This window comes from Sorex araneus, chromosome 5 (genome assembly GCF_027595985.1).
Source record: "Sorex araneus isolate mSorAra2 chromosome 5, mSorAra2.pri, whole genome shotgun sequence".
NCBI classification, from domain to species: Eukaryota; Metazoa; Chordata; class Mammalia; order Eulipotyphla; family Soricidae; genus Sorex; species Sorex araneus.
Window position 1 is genome coordinate 66,203,320 of NC_073306.1, and position 23,733 is coordinate 66,227,052.

General features: G+C 38.3%; 1 protein-coding gene across 6 annotated transcripts in view; it reads right to left on the reverse strand.

Moving 5' to 3' along the window:
• ZZZ3 (zinc finger ZZ-type containing 3) overlaps positions 1-23,733 on the reverse strand; it is a 70,569-nt gene that overhangs the window by 8,534 nt on the left and 38,302 nt on the right. For 5 of the 6 annotated variants that reach the window (XM_055140781.1, XM_055140776.1, XM_055140778.1 and 2 more), the window contains 7 exons: positions 8,754-8,892; positions 6,250-6,397; positions 6,054-6,169; positions 4,494-4,565; positions 3,596-3,697; positions 2,773-2,868; positions 1,730-1,882 (listed from right to left, as the gene is read on the reverse strand). In XM_055140781.1, the coding sequence (XP_054996756.1) occupies positions 1,730-1,882; positions 2,773-2,868; positions 3,596-3,697; positions 4,494-4,565; positions 6,054-6,169; positions 6,250-6,397; positions 8,754-8,892 (826 nt within the window). The remainder of the gene's footprint in view (positions 1-1,729; positions 1,883-2,772; positions 2,869-3,595; positions 3,698-4,493; positions 4,566-6,053; positions 6,170-6,249; positions 6,398-8,753; positions 8,893-23,733) is intronic. The other variant, XM_055140780.1, reaches the window with a different exon arrangement.

The following is a 23,733-nucleotide window of genomic DNA, read 5'->3' on the forward strand; positions in this document are numbered from 1 at the left end:
AGCAAGCAAAACGTGATTTATGACCTCCCAAAGACCCCTCTCCAAGACCTAAAAATGTGCAAGCAACACACCTAGGGAAGTATGTGGTCACCACAATACCAACCATCACAAAAAGGGAAGAGGAAAAGAGGAAATAAGAAATTCAAGATTGGGCTAGAATGATAGTACAGTGATTTGGGGGTCCATCACCCCATAGGGTCTGGTGGAAGCTGCTGTGATGCTGGGGACTGCAGACAGCAGGGCAGTTGGGACACCGGGGGTTTGAACTGTTAGTCATATGCTTCCAAGGCAGGGTTTGACACCACTGCACTATTCTGTTGGCTCTCTGTCACATTTTTGGGTACTGTTTTTGAATCCCACCAGTAGTGAGTGCAGAACCAGGAGTAAGTCCTGAGCACTGCTGGGTGTGACTCCAAAACAGAAGGAAGGAAGGAAGGAAGGAAGGAAGGGAGGGAGGGAGGGAGGGAGGGAGGGAGGGAGGGAGGGAGGGAGGGGAGGGAGGGAGGGAGGGAGGGAGGGAGGGAGGGAGGGAGGGAGGGAGAAATAAGACTAAGAAATTATGAAAAGAAAAAAGGATCGTGAAAGTGAGAAAGGAAAGGAGTGAAAGAAATCTATGACAATTATCATTGGGGGGAAACCCCAGACCCGACCGTCTCACGCCTCTCAGTCTCCCTGCGGCGGGCCTGACCCCTCCCATCTCTATCAGGTTGTAAGGGGCGTGTCCACACGTAAGGGGGCATGGCCTCCTTCTGGAGCGGCGGCCGCTTATGCGGCCGAAGATATTTTTCCCACTCAATGCATTGTGCTCTGGCCATAATCGATAGAATCTATCCCTCTGAAGAATACCCTGGTCATCTTAGTCACTACATGTTAATAGTCAACTGACCTAGCCTATCCTCATTTCACAAACTGTTAATGAACTCATCGAGCCGCACACAGAGTCCTTTGTAAAAATATCATAGCCCCACGCTTTCTTTTGAGACCCCTCTCAAGCTAAGGAGAGCGCCTAATAGACGCTAGAGAATGGGAACACAATATTTGATTACATAAAAACCACATTATGATTAACATGATAATGGAACTGTATAATATCTAGGTCTCGTTCTAAATAAATCAGTGATAAAGTTGGGATGAGCAGGTCATATTGCTGAAATATGATTGTCAGGGCTGGAGTCAGAGTACAGCGTGTAGGTTTCTTGCTTTAACACAACCCACACAGGTCCAATCCCCAGTACCCCATATGATCCGGGCCCTGCCAGGAGTGAGCCCTGAGCACAGCTGGGTGGGAACCAAAAACAAAAAAGTGAGTAAATAAGAAAGCAAGATTGTTAAAAAGTTTAGCTGTTAGTTGGATAAATATGAAATCACTACACTAAATTTTACTGAAAATTCTTAAAAAATTTTTATAAAAAGGTCTAAAAATGTAAAAATAAAAAACAAATGGGGGAGGGCAGCGCAGAATAATATAGTACAGCACGTAGTGACCTTGCCTTACACACAGCCAGTCCAAGTTCAATCCCTGGCAACCCACATTGCTCCCCCAAGAATCAGCAGGAGTGATCCTTGAGCAAAGAGCCAGGAGTAAGCCTGGAGCACTGCTAGGTATAGTCTCCTGAGCACCACTTGGGAGAGCCAGAACAAACAATCCATAAACTTAACTGGGTAATTAAAAGAGAAGAAACCAAGTTTCTCTGAGGCATAGGAACAAATGTATAAACAGGTGACTTACTGATTCCTCCTCGATAGTAGTGTTCATGTGGCTATGAAAACAGGACCGGTCATCATCTTCATCCATATAAACTGGTGGTTCATGGGAGGTCATGAAAGTGGAGGGTTTAAAGAGATGCTTATTAAGAGGGTGCTGTCGTCTGCTTGTTGAAGACTAAGTGAGAAAACACAAAACCATTAAATATTTTTATGCAAATTTATGTTAGACTTCAACTCTATCCTTCAACATATTAATTTGCTTTTTTCTATGTTATCTGAATTTCTAAAGCATGAAATTAGCCTAAAAAATCTGGGGAGGGTCTGAGAGATAGTACAGCAGGTAAAGTGCTTGCCCAATGCATGCAGCTGACCTGGGTTTAATCTCCAGCATTCCATATGGTTCCCCAAGCACCATCAGGAATAATTCCTGAGTGCAGAGCCAGGACTAACCTCAAGCATAAGAGGGTGTAGCTCCAAAACAAACAACAACAAAGTAGTAAATATCCCAGTATCAGTACAATGTAACCTAATGCTCATTATCTAGTTTATAGTTGTATCCCCAGTTTTTATCACACTCTTTAGTACTCAAATGCCGAACTTCTCTTATGGCCATTTTCAGACAGGATGAAATAGCCTAAATCTATAATACTAACAAGTAAAATAAGGGGCTGGAGTGATAGTACAGGTGAGGCACTTGCCTTGCATGTGGCCAACTAAAGTTCAATAATATCTAAATAACCATTATTCATTTAAAAATGCTCTGAGTTTGGGGCTGGAGCGATAGCACAGGGGGTAGGGCATTTTGCCTTGCATGTGGCCAACCCAGGTTCAATTCCCACCATCCTATATGGTCCCCTGAGCATCACCAGAAGTAATTTCTGAGTGCAGAGCCAGGAGTAACGCCTGTGCATCGCCAGGTGTGACGCCAAAAGGGAAAAGAAAAATGCTCTGAGTTCATTCTTAAAAACCGAAACAACTCTGTTCTAATAAATAAATACTTTTAAAAAGCTATTCTTATTTTAAAGAGCCTAAGCTTAAGTTTACTTTTATCTATTTTCTTCTTACCTTTTTGGAGTATATATATAAGTTTGGTGTTCTGCCTGGGACTGGAATGCCAGCTTTAGTTAGTTTTATGAAATACTTCTGTACTCGACTGGCAACCTAGGAAAACATAATTAAGTCTTTAACACCATGACAAGACAAAGAAGCGCAACAAGTTAAAAAAAAAAACATACTACACATGAGCATCTTATTAAACAATTAAAAATTACCATAAACCTAGAAGGAATATAAATAGGCATCAAAGACATATATTTGAAAACCTAGGCCAAATTAATAAAATTATATTTGGTTCAAGAGTATTTATTCTCAAGTTATAAACTCATCTTTATTGCAAAAAATATTTTAATATCAATGGGAAAGTGAACAAGAAAGCTGCTAAATAGGGGCCTGAGAAGGCTACACTGGTTACACTGGTTAGGGCATTGCATTGTATGTAGATAACACAGGTTTGATCCCCAGCATCCCATATGTTCCCCCACCGGAGCACTGCCAGGAGTAAGTCCTAAGTACAGAGCCATGAGTAACCCCTAAAGATTGCCAGGGGTACCCCCCTACCAAAAGCTGCTAAATATATTTCAGAAAGACAACTATAAGAAAACATGTACTTATGTGTTATATTATTTAATAATGAAAGATCCAAAGCAGAATCATCTCAATTTTTTCCCTAAAAAATCTACAAAAAAATGTACAGTGCTAATTAAAAAAAAAAATTACAAACACTTGTGCAACTAACAATGATATGTGCTTGATGCCATTTCCACATGTCTTTCATTAAGTTAAAAAATAAACAACCATACTCTGAATCTGGGAATATGTCTTCAAATACCTGCTTTGCTGTCCTATTGCCCAATTCATCCGCTATCTTCTGCCAGCGTCGAGATTCAACCTCTTCAGGAGGGTACTTCAGAAGTAGCTGCTCAAGCTTTTTCTAAGTGAAAACCCAGGACCAAATTTAAGAATCTAAACATTCAACGCAAACTAAATTCTAAAGATATACATTCGCTTTCATCTTAACTCTAAAACTCTATGCTAAACTTTGTGGGTTAGGTTACAAGAGATTCTCAGGCTATAGAACAGGGTAAATGGATTAAGAACAAACCTATGAGGGGCTGAAGAGACAATCAGGGGAGTGCATGCACTGTATACCAAAGGCTCATTTTTTATTGAAAGGTTCTCAAAAGCTTTGAACAACTCACTATAGTTATCGGTTGCCCACCCTCTGACCTGGTTTTATTAGCTCCCCTCTACAATAAAAACAAGAATGCGCCAAGGCACTTTCAGTTGGCCCCAAGATTTCTCACCATCCTGCATTACAAAAACATATACTTTACTCTTATTTTACCTTTTTCTACCCATTTTCTCCTTTAAAAAATCATCCCTAAATATGAATAAGTATTCTCAAAACCCCAGTTCTTGAAGCACACCCAAAAAATGAATAGCAGGAGAGTACCTAAAAACTGCACAGCCAGAGATGTGGCTCGGTGGTAAGAGTGCCTCTTTTACACGTGAAATCTTACCCCCTGGCACCCACCTCCAAAAGATTTAAACAAATAGATACACAGTAATTAACAAGTTAAAGTACTTTAAGTTCATGAATAGAAGAATTAAAAGTATTTTAAATTCGTGGTTAGAGAAATTATATACAAAAATATATACTTTACATAAATCAGTAAATATTTTAGGTCTTCCTTTTTAACCTGACACAATTTAGAAATATCTATTACCTGTTCTTCCACAGTCCATAACTGATTAAATGTTTCAGGCTTGGTATCATCACATAAGCGGCCTCTTATCATCTGCATATAAAAAAATAAAGGCTTTGATAAAAAAAAAAAAAAACCAAACCCAAAGACTTTTCCCACCTCCTTGTGGGCACAAAAGTTGTAAACCTATTCATCAATGTTAAATATCAGTTAATTTTAATATGCATGTAATTACTCACCAAATATTTTCACATTCCATTATCTTATTTGGTTTTATGCTATGAATTTTTTATATAAATGATAATTTCATTTTAAAGACAAAAAGTGAACTCAGATTAGAATTAATGTCTATCAAGGTTCAAAGATATTAAAGTTTTGACAAAATGTCTATCAAGCAGCAAAGCCAGGACCGAAATCCTGCTCCTATTCACGACAAAGAATTCTTACTTTTAGAATATGTCACTATGATACATAAAATACATGTCAAACATTATATGAGGCATGATACATGTTCATTTAATCCTGACAACAGTCTTAAAAGAATCATATTATACAAAAGCTTGTTACTGTCACTATCACTGTCATCCTGTTGCTCATCAATTTGTTCGAGCGCGCACCAGTAACGTCTCTCACTGTGAAACTTATTGTTACTGTTTTTGGCATATCCAATACGCCACAGGTAGCTTGCCAGGCTCTACCGTGCAGGCGTGATACTCTCAGTAGCTTGCCAGGCTCTCCAAGAGGGGCGGAGGAATCGAGCCGCGTGAAAGGCGAAAGCCCTACCGCTGTGCTATCACTCCTACTCTAATACAAAAGCTTAGAGAGTTTAATATAAACAGTACCTAAAATTCAAAGCTAGTAAGTAGTTTAATATAGCTCTTTACCTGTACAGTTCATGCCACGCTACTGTCCAATAAAAGAATGCTTAAATTTTTTTTTTCAGGATCTTATCCCTTTTTTTTTTAATTGAATCACCGTGAGATAGTTACATGTTTGGGTTACAATCACACAATGATCAAACACCCTACCCCTCTACCAGTACACATTCCCCACCACCAAAATCCCCAGAATACCCCCTCTTTTCCACCCTCCCCCTGCCTCCAGGGCAGACAATATTCCCCATCATTTCTCTTTACTTTTGGGCATTATGGCTTGCAACACAGACACTGAGAGGTCATCATGTTTGGTCCATTATCTACTTTCGGCACACATCTCCCATCCCAACTGATTCCTCCAGCCATCATTTTTCTAGTGATCCCTTCTCTATTCCATCTGCCTTCTCTCCCCTGCTAATAAAGCAGGCTTCCAAATTTCTTAAATTTTAAGACTATAAGCCAAGAACTCTGCGCTAAAGGCTAGACATGGCAAATTCAATTACCTGGCACTGTGTCCATTAGTAAAATCTCCAGCACATCACAACCAAGTTTATGTGAACACCTCAAATAAAGTGTAGTCACTGCACTAAACTTCACAACAACAGAACTTTTTCAAATTAAACAAAATTATAAACCACAAACATGGTGGGTGAAATATTATATCTATAATTCCAACAATCTTACTCCAAGACACTACAGTGCTTACCTGAGGACGACTGTTTGAGCCTTCTGGACCATCACTCAAAGGCAACATTGAGTATGAGAGGGATTCTCCATCCTTCTTAGAATCTAAAGGACTTTTTGGTCTAGCAGGCAAACCTACTGAAAACAAAGTTATATATAAACATTAGGGCAAGACTACTTTAATTCTCCATTTAAATTCTTTTTATGTAATTTCTTACCTTTATCAAAAACTAGCTTAACTCTCCTAGTATGTCTTTTACGATTTTTAAATTCTCTTTCAAAGTTCCCAAGGCTATTCGTATATTGGTCCCACACAATTTCAGGCAACTGAACAACTCTCTGGGGATATGGCAGCCCTATATCAGCCTGGAGGGGGAAAAATTACAATCTAAATTTAATTCAACAAACCATCAACTATACCAAATATTCTAATGACCCCAAATTCAAATTATCATCAACTATGCTTCACTGGGATTCACCGCTTGAATCCAATAACCAATAAAACCAATACAGACTAAATATTAAAATGGCAAAAATTATATTAAATTTAGCAAAACCAAAGTACTATTTTTAGAGTTTTAAAGCTGAGCTATACAAACATCATGAATTCTTTTAAACATAAATAGCAAAGAAAGGTTTTGTCTCTAAGAACAACGTACAAATTTCTCACCCAATATACAAAAAAATCACGACATCTTTGAGAATCAAAAGTACACCTCTAGGGACCAGAAATATGTATAGGAGTTTAGGTGCTTGCCTTAGATGCAGCTCTGTTCTATCCCTGGCACAGTCCCCTGAGAACTGCCTTGGGTCATTCCTGATGATAGAGCTAGGAATAGCTCCTGACCACTGCTGGGTGTGGCCCCAAAACAAAACAAAACAAAAAAATGGTACACCCTTAGTTTAAATAGGAGTTAGGAATTCTACCAATCACTTCTGAAGGTGTCATTAGCTGTCATAATCACCAGAACCACCAGATCTTTATGATCTATGTCTTTTGAGAAGAATCTAGATCACAAAGGGATATATACATTCATTTTGTTCGGATAGCACAGAAGGAAAAAACAATTAGAACTTGTGAGTTACTCAAAGTTTTTAGGATATATATTCTGAAAATTTTGAAATCAAGTACACATGTCTTGAATTTTTCATTCTGTATTTTTCTTTGGGATCACACCTAATGGCACAGAGTCTGTCTACCCAGACTCTGGTGCTCAGGGGCTTCTCCTGACTGTGCCTGGGGAACCCTAAGGTGGTGGGAATTAAATCTGGCCTCCCATCTACAAATCATGCACTCTAGCCCTTTGAACTATTTCACGGATCCTGCTTGCATCTCTGAAACATAGTTAGACCAGCACTAGAAAAATTCAAATGGGAGATTAATACAAGTGAAAAAATTCCTAAAACCCTGTTGATCACTTCTGTGACTCAGAGGAAGAAAAAAATAGTAACTTGCCAGAGAGATACTAAGGGAAGCAAGGTGCTTGCCTTGCATGTAGCCAACCCTGGCATTCCTGGCATCACGTACAGTAGTACCCCGAGTAAAGCCTGGAATTATCCATGAGCACAGAGCCAGGAATAAAGCCTGAGCACCAAAGTATGTGGCTTAACCAATGGCCCCCAAATTTTTAAAAATATTTTTATTTTTTTCAAGAAACTTATAACTAAATAAATTTGCCATGTTATTCAGGTATTTTTTGTTTGGTTGGTTTTCTTCCTTTCTTTTTTTTTTTTTTTGGCAATACCCAGAGGTGCTCAGGGCTTATACCCAGCTCTGCTCTCAGGATTACTCATGGAGGGACTCAGGGGATCATATGTGCTGCTGGAGTTTGAACTAGGTTAGCCAAGAGCCTGGGTGAAGCACCTAAGTCTACTCTAACTTTCTCTCAGGCCCCACTGCTAATTTTTTTAAGGTGAAAGAAGATTCTTTCCCCTAGTTTTTTAGCTTGCATCTTTTCATACAATGCATGGATATATGACTCTCAAATGTATTAAATAACTAGAGGCCCTAATTCATGATACAAGGTATGATTAATGCACATTTAAATTATTTCCTTGGGATGCAATAGCTAAATGCAGCCATGAAAGACCCCAGCACTGATCGGGTGGCAGGATAGCCCCAGCCACTGTGAGGCCTGTGTAGCATCAGCCTTGGGCTCTTGCAGTGAGTCAACAGCCTGGCTGACTGTATCTGCCATTGAGCCTGCCCTCCCCACCCCCACAAATAAAATAATTAAAACTTGAATCACATTTAACTGATTAGTAATTGACAGGAAAGTTTTCTTAAAACAGAAAAATACATAAAGAATAGGACTATTTCAAAATTAAATTTCTATTTCCTCCTCAGAGATTTGGTGACCATAACTTTGAAGATATTTAGAGTAATTTTTGCTTTTATCACCATTGTTTTTATACATGATGTAATTTAAGAAAGTAACTGAAAACTAAGACAATTAGAAACTTTCAAATCCTGACAGCTGAAGACACCAACTATTGCAAAATGGATAAAAACAGGAAAAGATCAGAAAAGATTAGAACAGGACAGCAAGTCCTATATAAATACCCAACTAAAGCCCTTAGCTATTTTTGATGTGGGTATAGTTCACTATATGTTTAGTCAGGTAAAGATTATCTTAGTTTCAGCAGTATGGTCAGTGAAAAAGAATAAACCAGGATACTACCAAATAATTTCAATAAATCTTAGTAAGTACTTAAGATATACCTTCTTCTGGAGTTTTTCCACAAATCCAATAGGATTTTTTAGTGCTTCTCTCTGGTGTTTGCCTAAACTTTCAAGATCCTGGACTGCTTGAGAACGCTGAGCCTCGAGTACAGCAATCGTTTGTAATAGTCTCTGATAACTACACAAAGAAAAATATCTTACTAAAATTTTCTAGTACCAACAAGGAATAAAAACTGAGTTCAATCCATGATCTACTTAAGTCACACAGTCTTTATAAAGTTACCTGAAAGAGTTTAGTAAAACATATTACTGGGATTAAATGAGGTCTTCCTGAGTTACGAAGTACCTAGTCAGAAAATATCAGTTAGAGAAAGAAAAGCCTTATTTCCCCACCTTATGTTCTTAACTCTTGAACCTGAACAAATACCAAAATAAGAAAGACATCAACTTTCCAAAGCTATTTCTAAAGCTACTTAAACAATAAAATACAATCTTAAAGATTTTGGCATGAGAGGAATCACCAAATTCAGTTCTTCTATCGTAATCTGTTGGAATAAGAAATTAGATATATTTCCTCGCCCAGTTACAGGGAAACTGAGAAATAATTCAGACACAATCTGAAGGGCTTGTGATTCTCATTTGCTCCCTCTGTAAATAACTCCTGTTTTATAGAAAGTTTACTATCCCATCAACAAATCTTATTTTTCTTTCAGCACTTAAGATAAAGACAAATGTTCATCTCTTAATTTTTTTAACAGGGGCTGGTGAGAGAGCACACTGGATAAGGTGCTTGCTTTTCATGTGGTGAACCCAGGTTCCATCCCCAGTATCTCACAAGATCTTCTGAGCACGGCCAAGAGTGACTCCTAAATAGAGAACTCCTGAGCACTGCCGGGTGTGGCTTAAAAAAAATTTTTTTTTAAAGGGTGGTCTTTAAGGACATTTTCTCTCTACACAAACTTACTACCTGACATTCTCCTAAAATCTCATTGTATATAAGAAACAATTGTCTCTTTTCTCATTTTCTGGATGTTTCAAACTGTCCTGCCTATCGTTTATTTACATTATCAATATACACATATCAAAACATATTAACCTGAGATCTGAATGTTCAGATATATTGAAGGGAGAAAAGAACCTCTCAAGGTCACATCAACATAAATAATTAAGTCCCTAAAAGTATCAGTGAAGCACAATTTAAGGCTTTAAATAAACCCTTTTGTTTTCCTATTTGATATTAGACTGACTATAAATTCCATAATGATGAAAAGCTGTTTTGTTCACTTTTGTTTGTCTCACTCTTGTATAAAACGTCAATTCTAAATAGCATTTCCCTTAACACCCCCCATCGTCTCCCCCCCCACACACACTGGTGCTCATCAGCTTCTCCTAATAGGTACTCAGAGGTCACTCCCATAGTTACTAGAGGAACTAATCTGCCATGAACCAAATCTGGCACTCAAACCCACTGACCTACCTCTCTTTAGCCCTTTGCACTTTTTAAACCTATTTTGCAGCGCACATTCCATCATACAAGTACTCAATATATATTTTTGACCCCTGAGCACTGCTTAGGCAACCAAAACAAAAATTAAAACATTTGAATCAACAAAGTAGCAGACAGATGTCCTATGCAATAAAAATAAATACTAAATCTTTTAAATGACAAGTCAGCAAATGAACAGAAATTTGAAAGTTAAAACAAGACCACCTTGAAGTTCTTAGCCATGACATATGATAACATGGCACTTTTTAATCAAAACATTTTCTCAGTCCACCAAAAAAAAAAAACCAAAAATCTTACCCTTCAAGAATCCTATTAATTATTCCCTCATGAAATGTCTAATAATTAAGGTAAAAACTACTGTCACTGAAGGGTAAAATTCCTCTCAAAGTAGAAATACTTCATTTAAAAATTAGAACTCGAGTTAAAATGCAAAGGTTATATTAAGGCACTCCTGGTTAAGTTATAGATGTAAAGTTAAATGTATGCCTTTTTTTTTTGCTTTGAGGTATGTAAAGTTACAAACCGAAAAAGGTAGCTATTTCTTCTGTCAGGGAAACTTATTCAGGCTCAAGGTAGTTGATCAACTGACTACAGTCAGTTGCTAAAACAGATAAGCTCCCTATTTTAAACTGGTAAATTAAACAAACTTTCACGTAAATTATTCCATCAATCTGCCTTTATAAAAAAAGTCCAACAGAGGGAAAAAGTATAACTTTTTAACTCCCATTTTTTTCTTTTCTTCAGCCAAAATTAAATAATTATCATATTGACAGGCTCACAAGTCCAGAATATGTGAAGAGTATGATAAAATAGTGAATTCAAGGAGCTGGAGCAACAGCACAGGGAGTAGGGCATTTGCCTTATATGCGGCCAACCCCGGTTCGATTCCCAGCATCCCACATGGTCCCCCCGAGCACCGCCAGGAGTAATTCCTGAGTGCAGAGCTAGGAAACCCATGTGCATTGCAGGGTGTGACCCAAATTTAAAAAAAAAAAAAAGTGAATTCAACAGTCTTTTAACCCAGCTAATTATTTCCAAAAACACTCATCATACAGATACTTATGCAAAAGGAGAATAATTTTAAAACTAAAGTGATACTAGGGATAGGAGCAGGTAGGGCACTTGCCGTGAATGCAGCTTATCCAGGTCTGATCCCAAGAATCCCATATGTCCCTAGGCCCCACCAAGAATCATGCCTGAATGCAGAGCCAGAAGAGCACAAACAGTACTCATCTAATTGGGCGCAGACAGATGGGTGTGCCCTGAACACCAACCCAGGCTCGAGACATGCACGCAGGAACGCAAGCATGCATGCATGCACACACGCACGCCCACGAACCAAAAAACTATACCTGGAGTGATAGCTCTGAAAAGTTTCACATGGATGAAACTGTTTTTAATTCTACCCATTTTACCTCCAAAAACAACAGGAATTTAAATTCAAGTATCAATCTGAAAGTTCATTTGTTCATTAATTCGGTAACTATTCACTGAAAGAATGAGGAATCGCGAGTAGAGCTTTGGTAACTACGAAGATAAACCAGACATGTAGCTTAGATATAATATGAGTAACAATGATACCAGAAGAGGGAAAAAATGAATTTATTAAGAATATAAATAGGACAGGACTGTCTGTATTGTAAGGACTATAATTTGTGGATCTGTGAGGGTCCATCATACTAATCTTATTATTGGAAAAACACAACAGAGAATTACGTTTTTGGCCATAAGAAAAGTATTGAAACTTGCTGCTACACATTAGTCAGAGGGAAAGCAGGAACAAATACCCGAAGAAATGGAAACCAAGAACTTGAGAACTAGTATTCTAGTATTCAGTAGGAAACATGGCACTTGAGGAAATGGAGTAGGGGGGTTATAGGGCAGGGAGAAGGCAGTGTCTATGGTGGAGAGAAGCGTTTAACAGGGAGGAGGAGGTGGAGGGAGGAGGAGGTGGCGCTGAAGGGTGGTAATGTGTTATGTATGAATCCTGTCAACAAAAGTACTATAAAGCATAGTGCAAAACTTTCTTTTAAAAATGTGCCTCTCAAACTTTGGTACATCTATACAATGGAATACTATGCAGCTGTTAGAAAAAAGGAGGTCAAGAATTTTGTAGTCAAGTGGATGGGCATGAAAAGTTTCATGCTGAGTGAAATGAGTGAGAAAGAGAGAGACAGACATAGAAAGATTGCACTCATCTATGGTATATAGAATAACAGAGTGGGAGACTAACACCCAAGAACTGTAGAAATAAGTACCAGGAGGTTGACTCCATGGCTTCGAGGCTGGCCTCACGTTCCGGGGAAAGGTCAACTCAGAGAAGCGATCACCAACTACATTGTAGTCGAAGGCCATGTGGGGGAAGGGAGTTGCGGGCTGAATGAGGGCTAGAGACTGAGCACAGCGGCCACTCAACACCTTTATTGCAAACCACAACAGCTAATTAGAGAGAGAAAACAGAAGGGAATGCCTTGCCACAGTGGCAGGGTGGGGTGGGGGGGAGATGGGTTTGGGGAGGGTGGGAGGGACACTGGGTTTACGGGTGGTGGAGAATGGGCACTGGTGAAGGGATGGGTTCCCAAACTTTGTATGAGGGAAGTATAAGCACAAAAGTGTATAAATCTGTAACTGTACCCTCACGGTGATTCTCTAATTAAAAATAAATAAATTTTAAAAAAAAATAAAAATGTGCCTCTCCTAGAAGCAGATTGGTGGGTGCGAAGCAAATAGGGGCGAAGGCGCATGCACTGGTGGAGGGAAGTGGACACTGGTGAATGGATCACTGTTGAAACATTGTGTACTTGAAACTCAATCATGAATAACCTTGTAACTTCATGGTGAAACATTAATACTTCCATAACCATGTTACCCAAACAAAAAAAAAGAATTTTACATCAATGATTCCTGATTCTGTATCTTACTGCTCTTTCCTCCTTAATACAGCACAAAACAGATTTTTTTTTTTTTGGCAGCCGGATAGTTTATTATACCATTAAGACAGTCTTAAATATATACCTTAAAGTATTATTTCAACTAATTTGAAGATTTATGCACACTCAAACCCTTCATGAAAATATAGCGGTTTTATTCATAACCACCAAAATAAAAGCAAGCAAGACGTACTTTAGCCGATATAGATGAGCAAACTGCAACACATCCTAAAATGAAATAAGCTATCACATCAAAAAATGGATGAAATTTAAGTGCATAATGATCACTAATCCAGGGTGAAAAAGCTACATATTGAATGACATTTTGGACAGAATTATGAAGACACTTTATTTTTTAAAAAAGGCCAGAGCTGGAGTGATAGAGCAGATAGGGAATCTGACTTACGCACTCCCAGGCAATTGGGTTCAATCCCCAGGAACCGCCAGGAATAATTCCTGAGTGCAGAGTCAGAAGTAACCCCTGAGCATTGCGGGGTGTGACCAGAAAATAAAAAATAAATAAATAAAAAGTCAGTTATTCCCAGAAATTCAGAAAGAGGGAGGTAGGAAAAGCAAAGGAAAATTTAAGAACTGTAATTCTATTACATATGACAACATAATGATAGATACATGGCATCAGTTTGTGTTAAAACCTGTAACATTTTTAGAACAATTAGTCTTAATGTATACAGAACTTTTTTTTTCCCTTTTGGGTCCCAGGGGTTACTCCTGGCTCTGCACTCAGGAATTACCCCTTGTGGTGCTTAGGGGACCATATGGGATGCTGGGGATTGAACCCGGGTCAGCCTCGTGCAAGGCAAATGGACTAACCACTGTGCTAGAGCTCCAGCCCCATATACAGAAGGTTTTTAAAAATAATTCACTGTCAGAAATGCAAACTGTGACAGAAGGTTTTAGCTCCTGTATCACAAGTGTATGAAGTACTATCACTGGAGAAACCAAAGGTAACAGCCCTGAAATTACATTAACTTTAGAAATCAGAGATATCTATAAAACTAAAATACCTCAATAAGAGCTGTATTTTAGTTGGTAATTATTTTCCGTGGGAATACATGGTGGCAATTTTGATGCTATCAATACATGTATACTAGAATTAAAATTAAACAAATGGAAGACAAATGAAGGAAATTTGTTTCTTAAGACTGGAAATTTACAGAAAAAGCTAGTATTAGCTAGTATAATCCTGATAATAATATAGTAACTACATAAAGAGTCAAAATATGAACTGCTAGCTTACTATAAAGAAATATAGGGTCAGAGATAAAACATGTTGCTTTGCCTTTATATTAGTTAATCCTGGCTGAATTCCCAGCATTGCATATGATCCTCTAAGCACACATCCCAATACAATCCAAACCCCAAAATAATACATGTATAGACATTTGTACACACAGTATACACACTTTCCTGTTCTGTACCTGAGGGAGCTAAATAAAAGCAACACCCGAGTAGCTATGGACAGAAAAACAAGATTCTAGTCCTGTTCTTTAGTAAATGGAACCCAAGATCCAAAGAGATGACTGATTGTCAAACTGGGGGCAAGCCTTAAGTAGTTGTAGCATCAGAAAGAAAGTACTTAAGTTTAAAAAAAAAATATCTTGATGGATCTAGTAGTCAATAAAGGGGGTCTATAAAGCAGTACAGCAGGAAAGGTGCCTGCCATGTATGCAGCCTACCGCAGCTAGATCTCCAGTACTGCATACGGTCCTCCAAACCACTAGAGCACAGGGCCAGGACTTAGTCCTAAGCATCCCTGAGTGTAGCTCAAAACTAAAACAAAGAGTCAATATATGTTTTGAGCAGTCAAAGCTAGGACATTCTGAGCAACGATATGAAATACTTATGAAAGTATTTGGGACCGAAGGATGTGGTTGAGGGTTACAAAACCTCCCTTCCAGTGTGAGGCTGCTGGTTTGATCCAGCACATTCCCACATTGCTGACTATGAACCCAAGATAACTAGTATGATACTGAATACTACAATAAACAAGATTCCCAGAGAACCACAACCAAGTGAGTAAACCACAGATACCACACAATGATGACAATAAAAAAGGGAAGCACAGAAGAAAGGGAGTAAAAATACTAATGATCTGTGCTGGGGGGAAGGGGATGCTGTAGTGACAGTATAGCAGGTAGGGCCTTTGCATGCCGCCAACCCAGGTTTGATCACCAGCACCCCTCGTGGTCCTAAGTCTGCCAGGTGTGATACCTGAGTAAAGCCAAGAGAAAGCCCTGAGCACTACTGGGTGTGTCCCAAAAATAAATTAAAAAATGACTGGGGTCAGAGATAGTTCAACTGGTTAAGCACACGTTTTGCATGCAGGCAGCACAGATTTGATCCCACTGCCAGGAGTAGCCCCTGTGCACTACTGGGTGTGGTCCCAAAAGCAAAACAGGAGCTGGAGAAATAGTACAGTAAGTAGTGTGTATGCCTTGACCCAGGTTTACTCCCTGGCATCCTTTATGGCCCCGCAAGCACTACCAAGTATAATTCTATACTACAGAGCCAGGAGTCAGTTCTGAGCACAGCTGTGTGTGGCCCCACAACAACAAAAATACAATATAAACATAAATAGATAAAAGGAAAAAATCCTTCATACAAATAAATATAAAATAAATCATAGATACCATATAATCAATTATGGAGTGTATAGTAATTTCTCACCAGAGAACATAAATTATAGAACAGCTTTACAGTAGAGAAACCTGATAAGTACTACCCTACCAGGTGATCAAGATAATCAAAAACAATAATCAATTAAAAATGTTCTTAAATTCCTAAAGCAATTATCACAAATAGTACATATTCTCAGTATGCATAATGAGATGAGAATTACCACTGTGGTTTTCCTCCCCAAGTCCTGCAGTCCTAGCCTAAGAAAAATCACAATAAAGCATCTACAATACCCAACTTCTATTGCTCAAAACTGCCCCAAATCCTCAACAAAGCAAGTCTGCAGTCAAGAAAAGCCTAAGTAGATGTGAAAATTTAATACAGTATCCTAGACGAAATTCTAGACTATAAGGATATTAGGTAAAACCACCAAACACACAAACACACTCAGAATTAAACAGAATTCCTTGCGAGGTTCCACTTGAAGAGTTCACTGAAAAATCTAGCCACATTTCTAATACGAAAAAAGTAGTAGTAGCCAACTTGAAACTGTAATGAGAGTCCTGCTGGAATTCCACCAGAAAACGTCACCGAAACCAGGTAGGTAGCCTTTCAGGAAAGGAACTCCGCTGTGGAATTACAAGTGGCTTCAGCAACAGAGATGAAGGAAAGGAGTGTAGAAGAGTATGGCAAGGTAGAAACTCCAGCGGCAAGCTTTTACGGTATGGGGGGGGGGGGGGGCAGGAGTTTTAATATCCACTGAATTGAAAATAAGCAAATAAGAAAAAGGAAACCAGAGTCAGAGTTAGAACCTGGCATTGTTTCTCATACCACTCGAAATCTGGTTGGGGACAACTCTTCCAAAAGCACACTCCACCCATTGTGGACCAGCAGTCCGCTCCTAGCTAACTCTTGCTTAATCAAGCACACAGTCCCACCAGCCCACTGCCAGCTGTTAGCAAGCAGACCATTCCTTCATCTAGAAAAGCATTTTTTAGTAGTAAGGCAGACACCAATTTGGGGCCAAAGAGAGAGTACTGTGGGTAAGATAGCTGCCTTGCAACATGGCTAAATCATCAATCTCCTGCATTCCATATGGTATCCTCAGCCCCATCAGGAGTGATCCCTGAGCAGAGACAGGAGTAAAAGCCTGGCCATGGCCAAAAACAAATATCTAAAATGTGATTGAATAATAAATTTAGAAATTAGGAGGAAGGAAGCCAGGGATGTTAACACAACCGCACGGTGAATCCCTGAGTTCATTTACAGTCACAACAAGATAGTAAAATTAAGCCAAGGATAAACTAAGACAAATATAAAACAGAGAAAAGTCAAGGGGAACAAAGATGTGGCTCTGCAGTAAAACACTTGTAGTAGGAGACCCGGGACTTAATCCCTGGCAGTAGCCCAAAGGAAAATAGAGCACAGGGCCAGGAGTAAACCCTGTGCATACAAGGTGTTCTCTGAGAAACACTTTAACATTCACTTTTCTTTTTAAAAGGGGGTCCAGAGAAAAAGTATAGTAGTTAGGGCATTTGCCTTGCACATATCTGACCTGGGTTCAATCTGCAGCACCCCATATGGTCCCCTGGCACCACCAGGAGTGAATCCTGATCACAGACAGGTATGGCCCCCAATTAAATATATTTATAACTATATTATGGGGCTGAAGAAAACACATAGCTGAGCCATGGTCAATCCCTAGCACACAATATGGTTCCCTGAGCCCCACCAGTAATGATCCCTGAGCACAGAGCCAGGAATAAGGCCTGAGCACCGCTGGGTGTGGCACTAAAACAGCCCCCAAAAAACCATATTCTTCATGGCTTTCTGAAAAACTGCAGCAAATCTGCTCTAGCAACACAACCCAGGGAATATCAGAAAAACCACTAATAAAAACACAACCATTGTATTCCTTAATAATGTCTTATGCTACCATTTCAAATCAAGTAAACATTGTTTCACACCCTCTTGTGTCACCTTTTCTTTTACCCATACTCAAGAACTCTATCTGAACAATAGCTAACTTTAAGCTAATTTAAAATAAGCTAATTTTAAGAAGTTAAAATAAGCTAACTTTAATTTCTGCTCCAACCATACTAATGCCTCCTAACAATGTCACGTAGTTTACGTTCGTTCTTGAATTTAAACTGGTTTTTACTTCAATTTCTCAGTGTCTTAACAAGAAAAAAAAAAAGGTTGCTTAAACTGATTTTAAAGTTTAAGTGAAAATAGGACTTTAATATTTTATATCTAAATGTCACAAGTCAACAAAAAGAACTTTCAAATGGTCATGCAAGCTGGGTATGAGTGTTCTAAAAAGAGAGAGAGAGAGAGAATATAAAAAAATACCCAGTGTCATAAATATGCAGAACACCAAGAAAATACAGAAGCAATTACAGTTCAACAATAAACAAAGAGTGAGGACTGAGATCTGGGAAAGTAAATAAGTGAGGTAAGCCCTATATGGTAACACTTTCTACCTGGAAGTACAGTCTGTAACAGCAGTGCAGAACTGGAAGAGGTCCTGCTAAGAACAGACACAGAAAAGAGGCCAGAAACAAATGTGCTCAAAGAAGTGCATGCATACTCTGCAGGTGAGAGCTCTGGTTTGATTTCCTTGGCACTGCCAAGAGTGGTCCCTAAACACAACTAAATGTGGGTGTCACCTCCACTCCCCTCAAAAGAAAAAGACAGAATAATGGTTTGGGGGCACTGAGACAGCTAGAATGACAAAGAGAAAGAAGCACAACGAAAGACAGAACGCATAAATCTGCAGAAGTTTCCTTGAGTATTTAGTTGAATATAAAGGTGCACCTGTAAAACATGGGTCTACATTCCAAGCAAAGAATATCAACACAACACAAACATCAATGTTCTCATAAGGTCAGATCACTCAAGATTCAACTAGCCAGAGACAAGATCTTTTACAAATGAGAAAACAGGAACCAGAAAAATAGTACAGAGGATAGGGCATTTGCCATACACCCGACTGACATAGGATCAATCCCTAGAATTCCATAGGGTCCCTTAAGTCCTACAGGAGTGATCCCTGAGCACGGAGCCAAGAGTAAAAGCCCTGGGCACAGGTGGGAGTGGTCCAAAAACAAAAATTAAAAAACAATTAAGAGAAAACAGAAAGGCCATGCCATAGATTAAGGATAGACTACACCTAGAATATAAGGGCTACTCTGGACTTCCATGAACAGAGCGAGACCGAAGTCTTAATAGAATCAAACTCATTATCAAGCCTGTCAGAATAATTCTCAACACGATTTAAAGAAAGAACAAAACTCAATTCTCAACACTAATTAAAGAACAAAATCCAGACAACATACTTACAAGTCCACCATACAAGGATTACTAAACATGTGGATGTTAGATCCTAATATAATACATAGAATTCTGTAAAAAGAGAGCCTTAAAAAAATCTTTCAGAGCTTTATAATCATTTTACAAAATTCCATATATATAATCAAGATTAAAGAGTAAATAGAAGCAGCTTACTGTAATACTATAAAAGAAACAGTAGTAAACACAACCCAATAAGGAAGGGGAAGATAGGACAGGAAGAGAAAGTAGAAAGGTCACAGACATTATTTCCCATTTATTACTTAACATTATACTATCTGATGATATGAGTCATCACAGAAGTATATATGGCACAGTCTGAGCAGTATGTAAAAATAGAACAGTTGAGCCTACTATAAAAAAATTGCTGAAACAAAATGAAACATAGCTTTTCCTATGACTAAAAGCTAAACTTCAATTAGTCTCAAAGAGTTATTTTAAATGGGGTTTATTACTATGAGTATTTACTACTATATATAAACAACTTTTTAATTCATAAATTAGATACATGGCTTCAAAACAAGATAGCAAGCAAACATATAATTAAAACTAACATTTCAGGGCTGGAGTGAGAGTATAGCGGGTAAGGTGCATCCCTTGCGTTAGTCAACTCAGGTTTGATCCCCAGCATCCTATACTGTTCCCCAACAATCTGTCACTGTCATTGACACCCCATTGCCCATTGATTTGCTCGAGCGGGCACCAGTAACATCTCCATTGTGAGACTTGTTGTTACTGTTTTTGGCATACTGAATACTCCACAGGTAGCTTGCCAGGCTCTGCCATGCAGGCTAGATACTCTTGGTAGCTTGCCAGGCTCTCCGAGAGGGGCAGAAGAATCAAACCCGGGTCAGCCGCGTGCAAGGCAAGCCCCTACCCGCTGTGCTATCACTCCAGCCCCAAGGAGTAATTTCGGAGTGCAGAGCCAAGAATAAGCCCTGAACATTGCAGGGTGTGCCCCATCATAACCCCTGCAAAAAAAAAAAAAAGAGAGAGAAAAAGAAAAAGCCTAAAATTCCATAAACTAGTGCCTTTCTATATAGAGAAAGAGAAATTCCTCATGGACTACGAAGAATCATCATATAATTCTAACAATTTATTATTCTGATTCAAATTTAAAGAGAACAAAAAGTGTTAACTACAAGGGAAAGTTGTGTTATTAAAAGGAAATACTATGACAGCAAAAGTGACATAAAAAATATCAAAAGGGTCAGAGGTAGTATAGCAGATAAGGTGTTTGCCTTGCATCCATGAACCCAGGTTCAATCCCTGGCCCTGAAAATTGTCCCCCCAAAATTGCCAGGAGTAACTTAAATAGAGAGCTGGAAATAAGCCCTGAGCACCACTGGGTATAGCCTCCCCCAGTCCCCTCTACCAAAAAAAAAATATTTTTAAGTGAGAAAATTTAAAAAGTCATAGAACACCGGAACATATAAAGCATATAAAAAGGGGTGTGTGCGTGTGTGTGTGTGTGTGTGTGTGTGTTGGAGGCTGGGTATGTGGGCCAGTGGTCAAGTGCCTTGCCTAACTGCAAAAGACCTAGGTTTGATCTTCAGAACTCACATATGTACACACAAACACAGCTTGCTCCTGGCTCTCTGCTCAGGGATCACTCCTGGCAATATTTAGGGGGCATATGCAGTGCTGTGGATAAAACCTGGGTGCCCTGCCCACTATACTATCTCTCTACTCCTCAAGGCCCACCACATTTTTAAAATACTTGTACAGAAAATCACTATTACTTATATTCACATTACTTGATAGAAAAGGTAAGAGTGGTCAAAGAGAAAATAAAATCACTGAATTATTTTTACTAGTCCAATGGTTTATTGGGCATGGGCATACAAAAACCTAATACTTAGGGAAGTTATCTCTCTCCAGAAATAATCTTTGTGCCAAATTGGCCTGGCTATTATTGAACAGCCTTTACCATTCGTTTAAAAGGAATACCAAGAATCAATTTTCCCTCATAATCACTTTTAACCTAACTGGAGTCTAACACTCAGGTTTTTGAGAAATTATCCAAATACTTTAAGTAAAGTGAAGCTATTAACTTTAATTTTGCAAGTTTGTACATAGAAATAAATATCTTCACAGTTACAAATTAATAATGCTTGTATCAATGAGTATTAGAATAGGGGATGTGGCCCAAGTGACTGAGCATGCCTTCAAGTATGAGGTTTTAAATTTGATCTCCTTCAACACTAAGTTCTCCCCCACCAAGCACTGCCAGAGGTGTCCCCCAAAAAGAAAACAAACAACATTCACTTAATACATAGAACAAGCTACTTACCTATAATATTTTTTAAACACATAAAGATAATTATGACTACAACTATAGATCTTAATAAAGATAGGCTAAAGGACTGTTTTAATTGAATATACAAAATCTATTTGAAGAGTTCTCAACCTAAAAACCTGAAGTAATAGAGACAAAGTAATAAAATTAAGACTGCGAATTAGAAGACAAAATTTCTAATTCCTTTTCTACCAGCAATTTCACTGTCACTGACATCCCGTTGCTCATCAATTTGTTCAAGAGGGCACCAGTAACATCTCTCAATTTAAGTACTTTATATATTCTAAAACCTAGGCCCAGGGAAACAGCTCATCAGACTGAGCACATGCTCGGCATAGAGACCCAGGTTCATGTTCAGTGCAAAATGGCTCCCCCAGTACTACTGGGTGTGGCCCAAACCTAAAACCCTCACTTTAATAGTTAGAATAACACAACTGCATAATGCCACTTGGGTCGTCTACATTCTAGAATCTGTGGGAATCACACGAGAAAGTAGATTAAAATATTTTGTAAATTATGAAGTGCATTTACTAATATCCAATTATTTTATCCAGGAAAACCACCCTAGCGCTTTTTCAGAAAAATCCAGCCCTAATCTAAATGTTTTCTGACCCACTGAAAGAAATCACTGGCAAACAGCAATGAATTACACCACAACTTTTCTTTATACAACTGCTGAATTCGATGGAGACATTAAAAGATTCATCATATGCTTAGATGAAATGGAAGAGAAACCATATTTAGTTTATTAATGTCCTCAGAAAAACTAAGTTTGAATCTATATTTTCTATAAAGAATACTTAGTATGACTGAATAATAAGATCTTTACCCTTAGAATATATGAGGGATACTCTTTAGATGAGCAATAACTAACAGTAAGTGCTAATAAGCAGTAACTATCAAAGTATACCATCTTCAAAATATTTGATTTTGGTTTTTGGGCCATACCCAGTGCTTAGGGCTTACTCCTGGCTCAAGGATTACGCCTGCTGGCACCTGGGGGATGGGAGGGAGGAGGGTGGAATCATATGTGGTGACAGAAATAGAAACCAAGACACTTACCTGCTGTACTAGCCTTCCAACCCTCTTCAAATGATATGGAATAAAGCAAAGAATAAAAAAGTGAATGCAACTTTTTGCCTAAAGTCACCCACTGATGTAGTAATTTAAGAAGTCCTTTTTTTCCTTTATTTTTGGCTTTTGGGCTACAACTGGCAATTCACAGAGGCTACTCCTGGTTCTGTGTTCGGAAATTACTCCTGGCAGTGTTCAGGCAACTATATGGAATGTTGGGAATGAACCCGGGCCATCCGTGTGCATGGCAAGTGCCTAAGCTGCCGTAACTATAGCTCCAGCCCAGAAGAATATAGTCTTAATAAAGCAACTATCATTCAAATTCCCAAGATTTACACATATACTAAGAATATCCACATAATTATACTTTTCTCATTCTTATAGGTTTAGGATTATAAAATATCACAATTTAAATTACCAATAAAGCTCTTACCAAAAAATATGATTTTGTAGAAAAATGTTTTCTACTATCAATAATCATTGAAGTCTAAAGAGAGCATTTCTTGAATATTTTATATTTTCTAAGACATATGTTCTGATTCCTTATATCTGTATACATATGTACAAAGATACACATCTATATATGCATATATATCTTCATTTTTTAAACATATATAATATTAACAGTAAGAACTCAATTCATCTCAAATTAAAAAAAAATTCACTTATGGATTTTTTGTTGTTGTTGTTTTTGGGCCACACCTGGTGATGCTCAGGGGTTACTTCTGGCTCTGAACTCAGGAATCACTCCTGGTGGTGCTGAGGGGAATATACATGATGGCAGGGATCAAACACAGGACTGCTGCATGCAAGGGAAGGTGCCATACCCATAAATTATTTTTAAAATTTTTTAATCTATCCCAAATGGACTTCATTTCAGGAAAATATTAAGAGTTTATATAGAAAGTAAAATTTTCAGATAAAATACCTCTATTAAATGTAGTATTAAAGTACTTCATAAATGAGAGAAAATATTCAGGAAAAAGACCTATGCTAAAGAGATCGTATCATAATATATAATTCTGAATTATTTGTATAATGCATGGTAAAAGAGAATATTATGTTTCATAACCAAGACTTAGTACAGTGATCTGCTACACACCAGGATCTGGCAACTGTCACATCAAAAATATAATTATTTCTCAAATCGGTCTCTATAATCTGTTACATTGATTCATATACCTATTGCATTTTAGTACAGATGACATATATACATATATC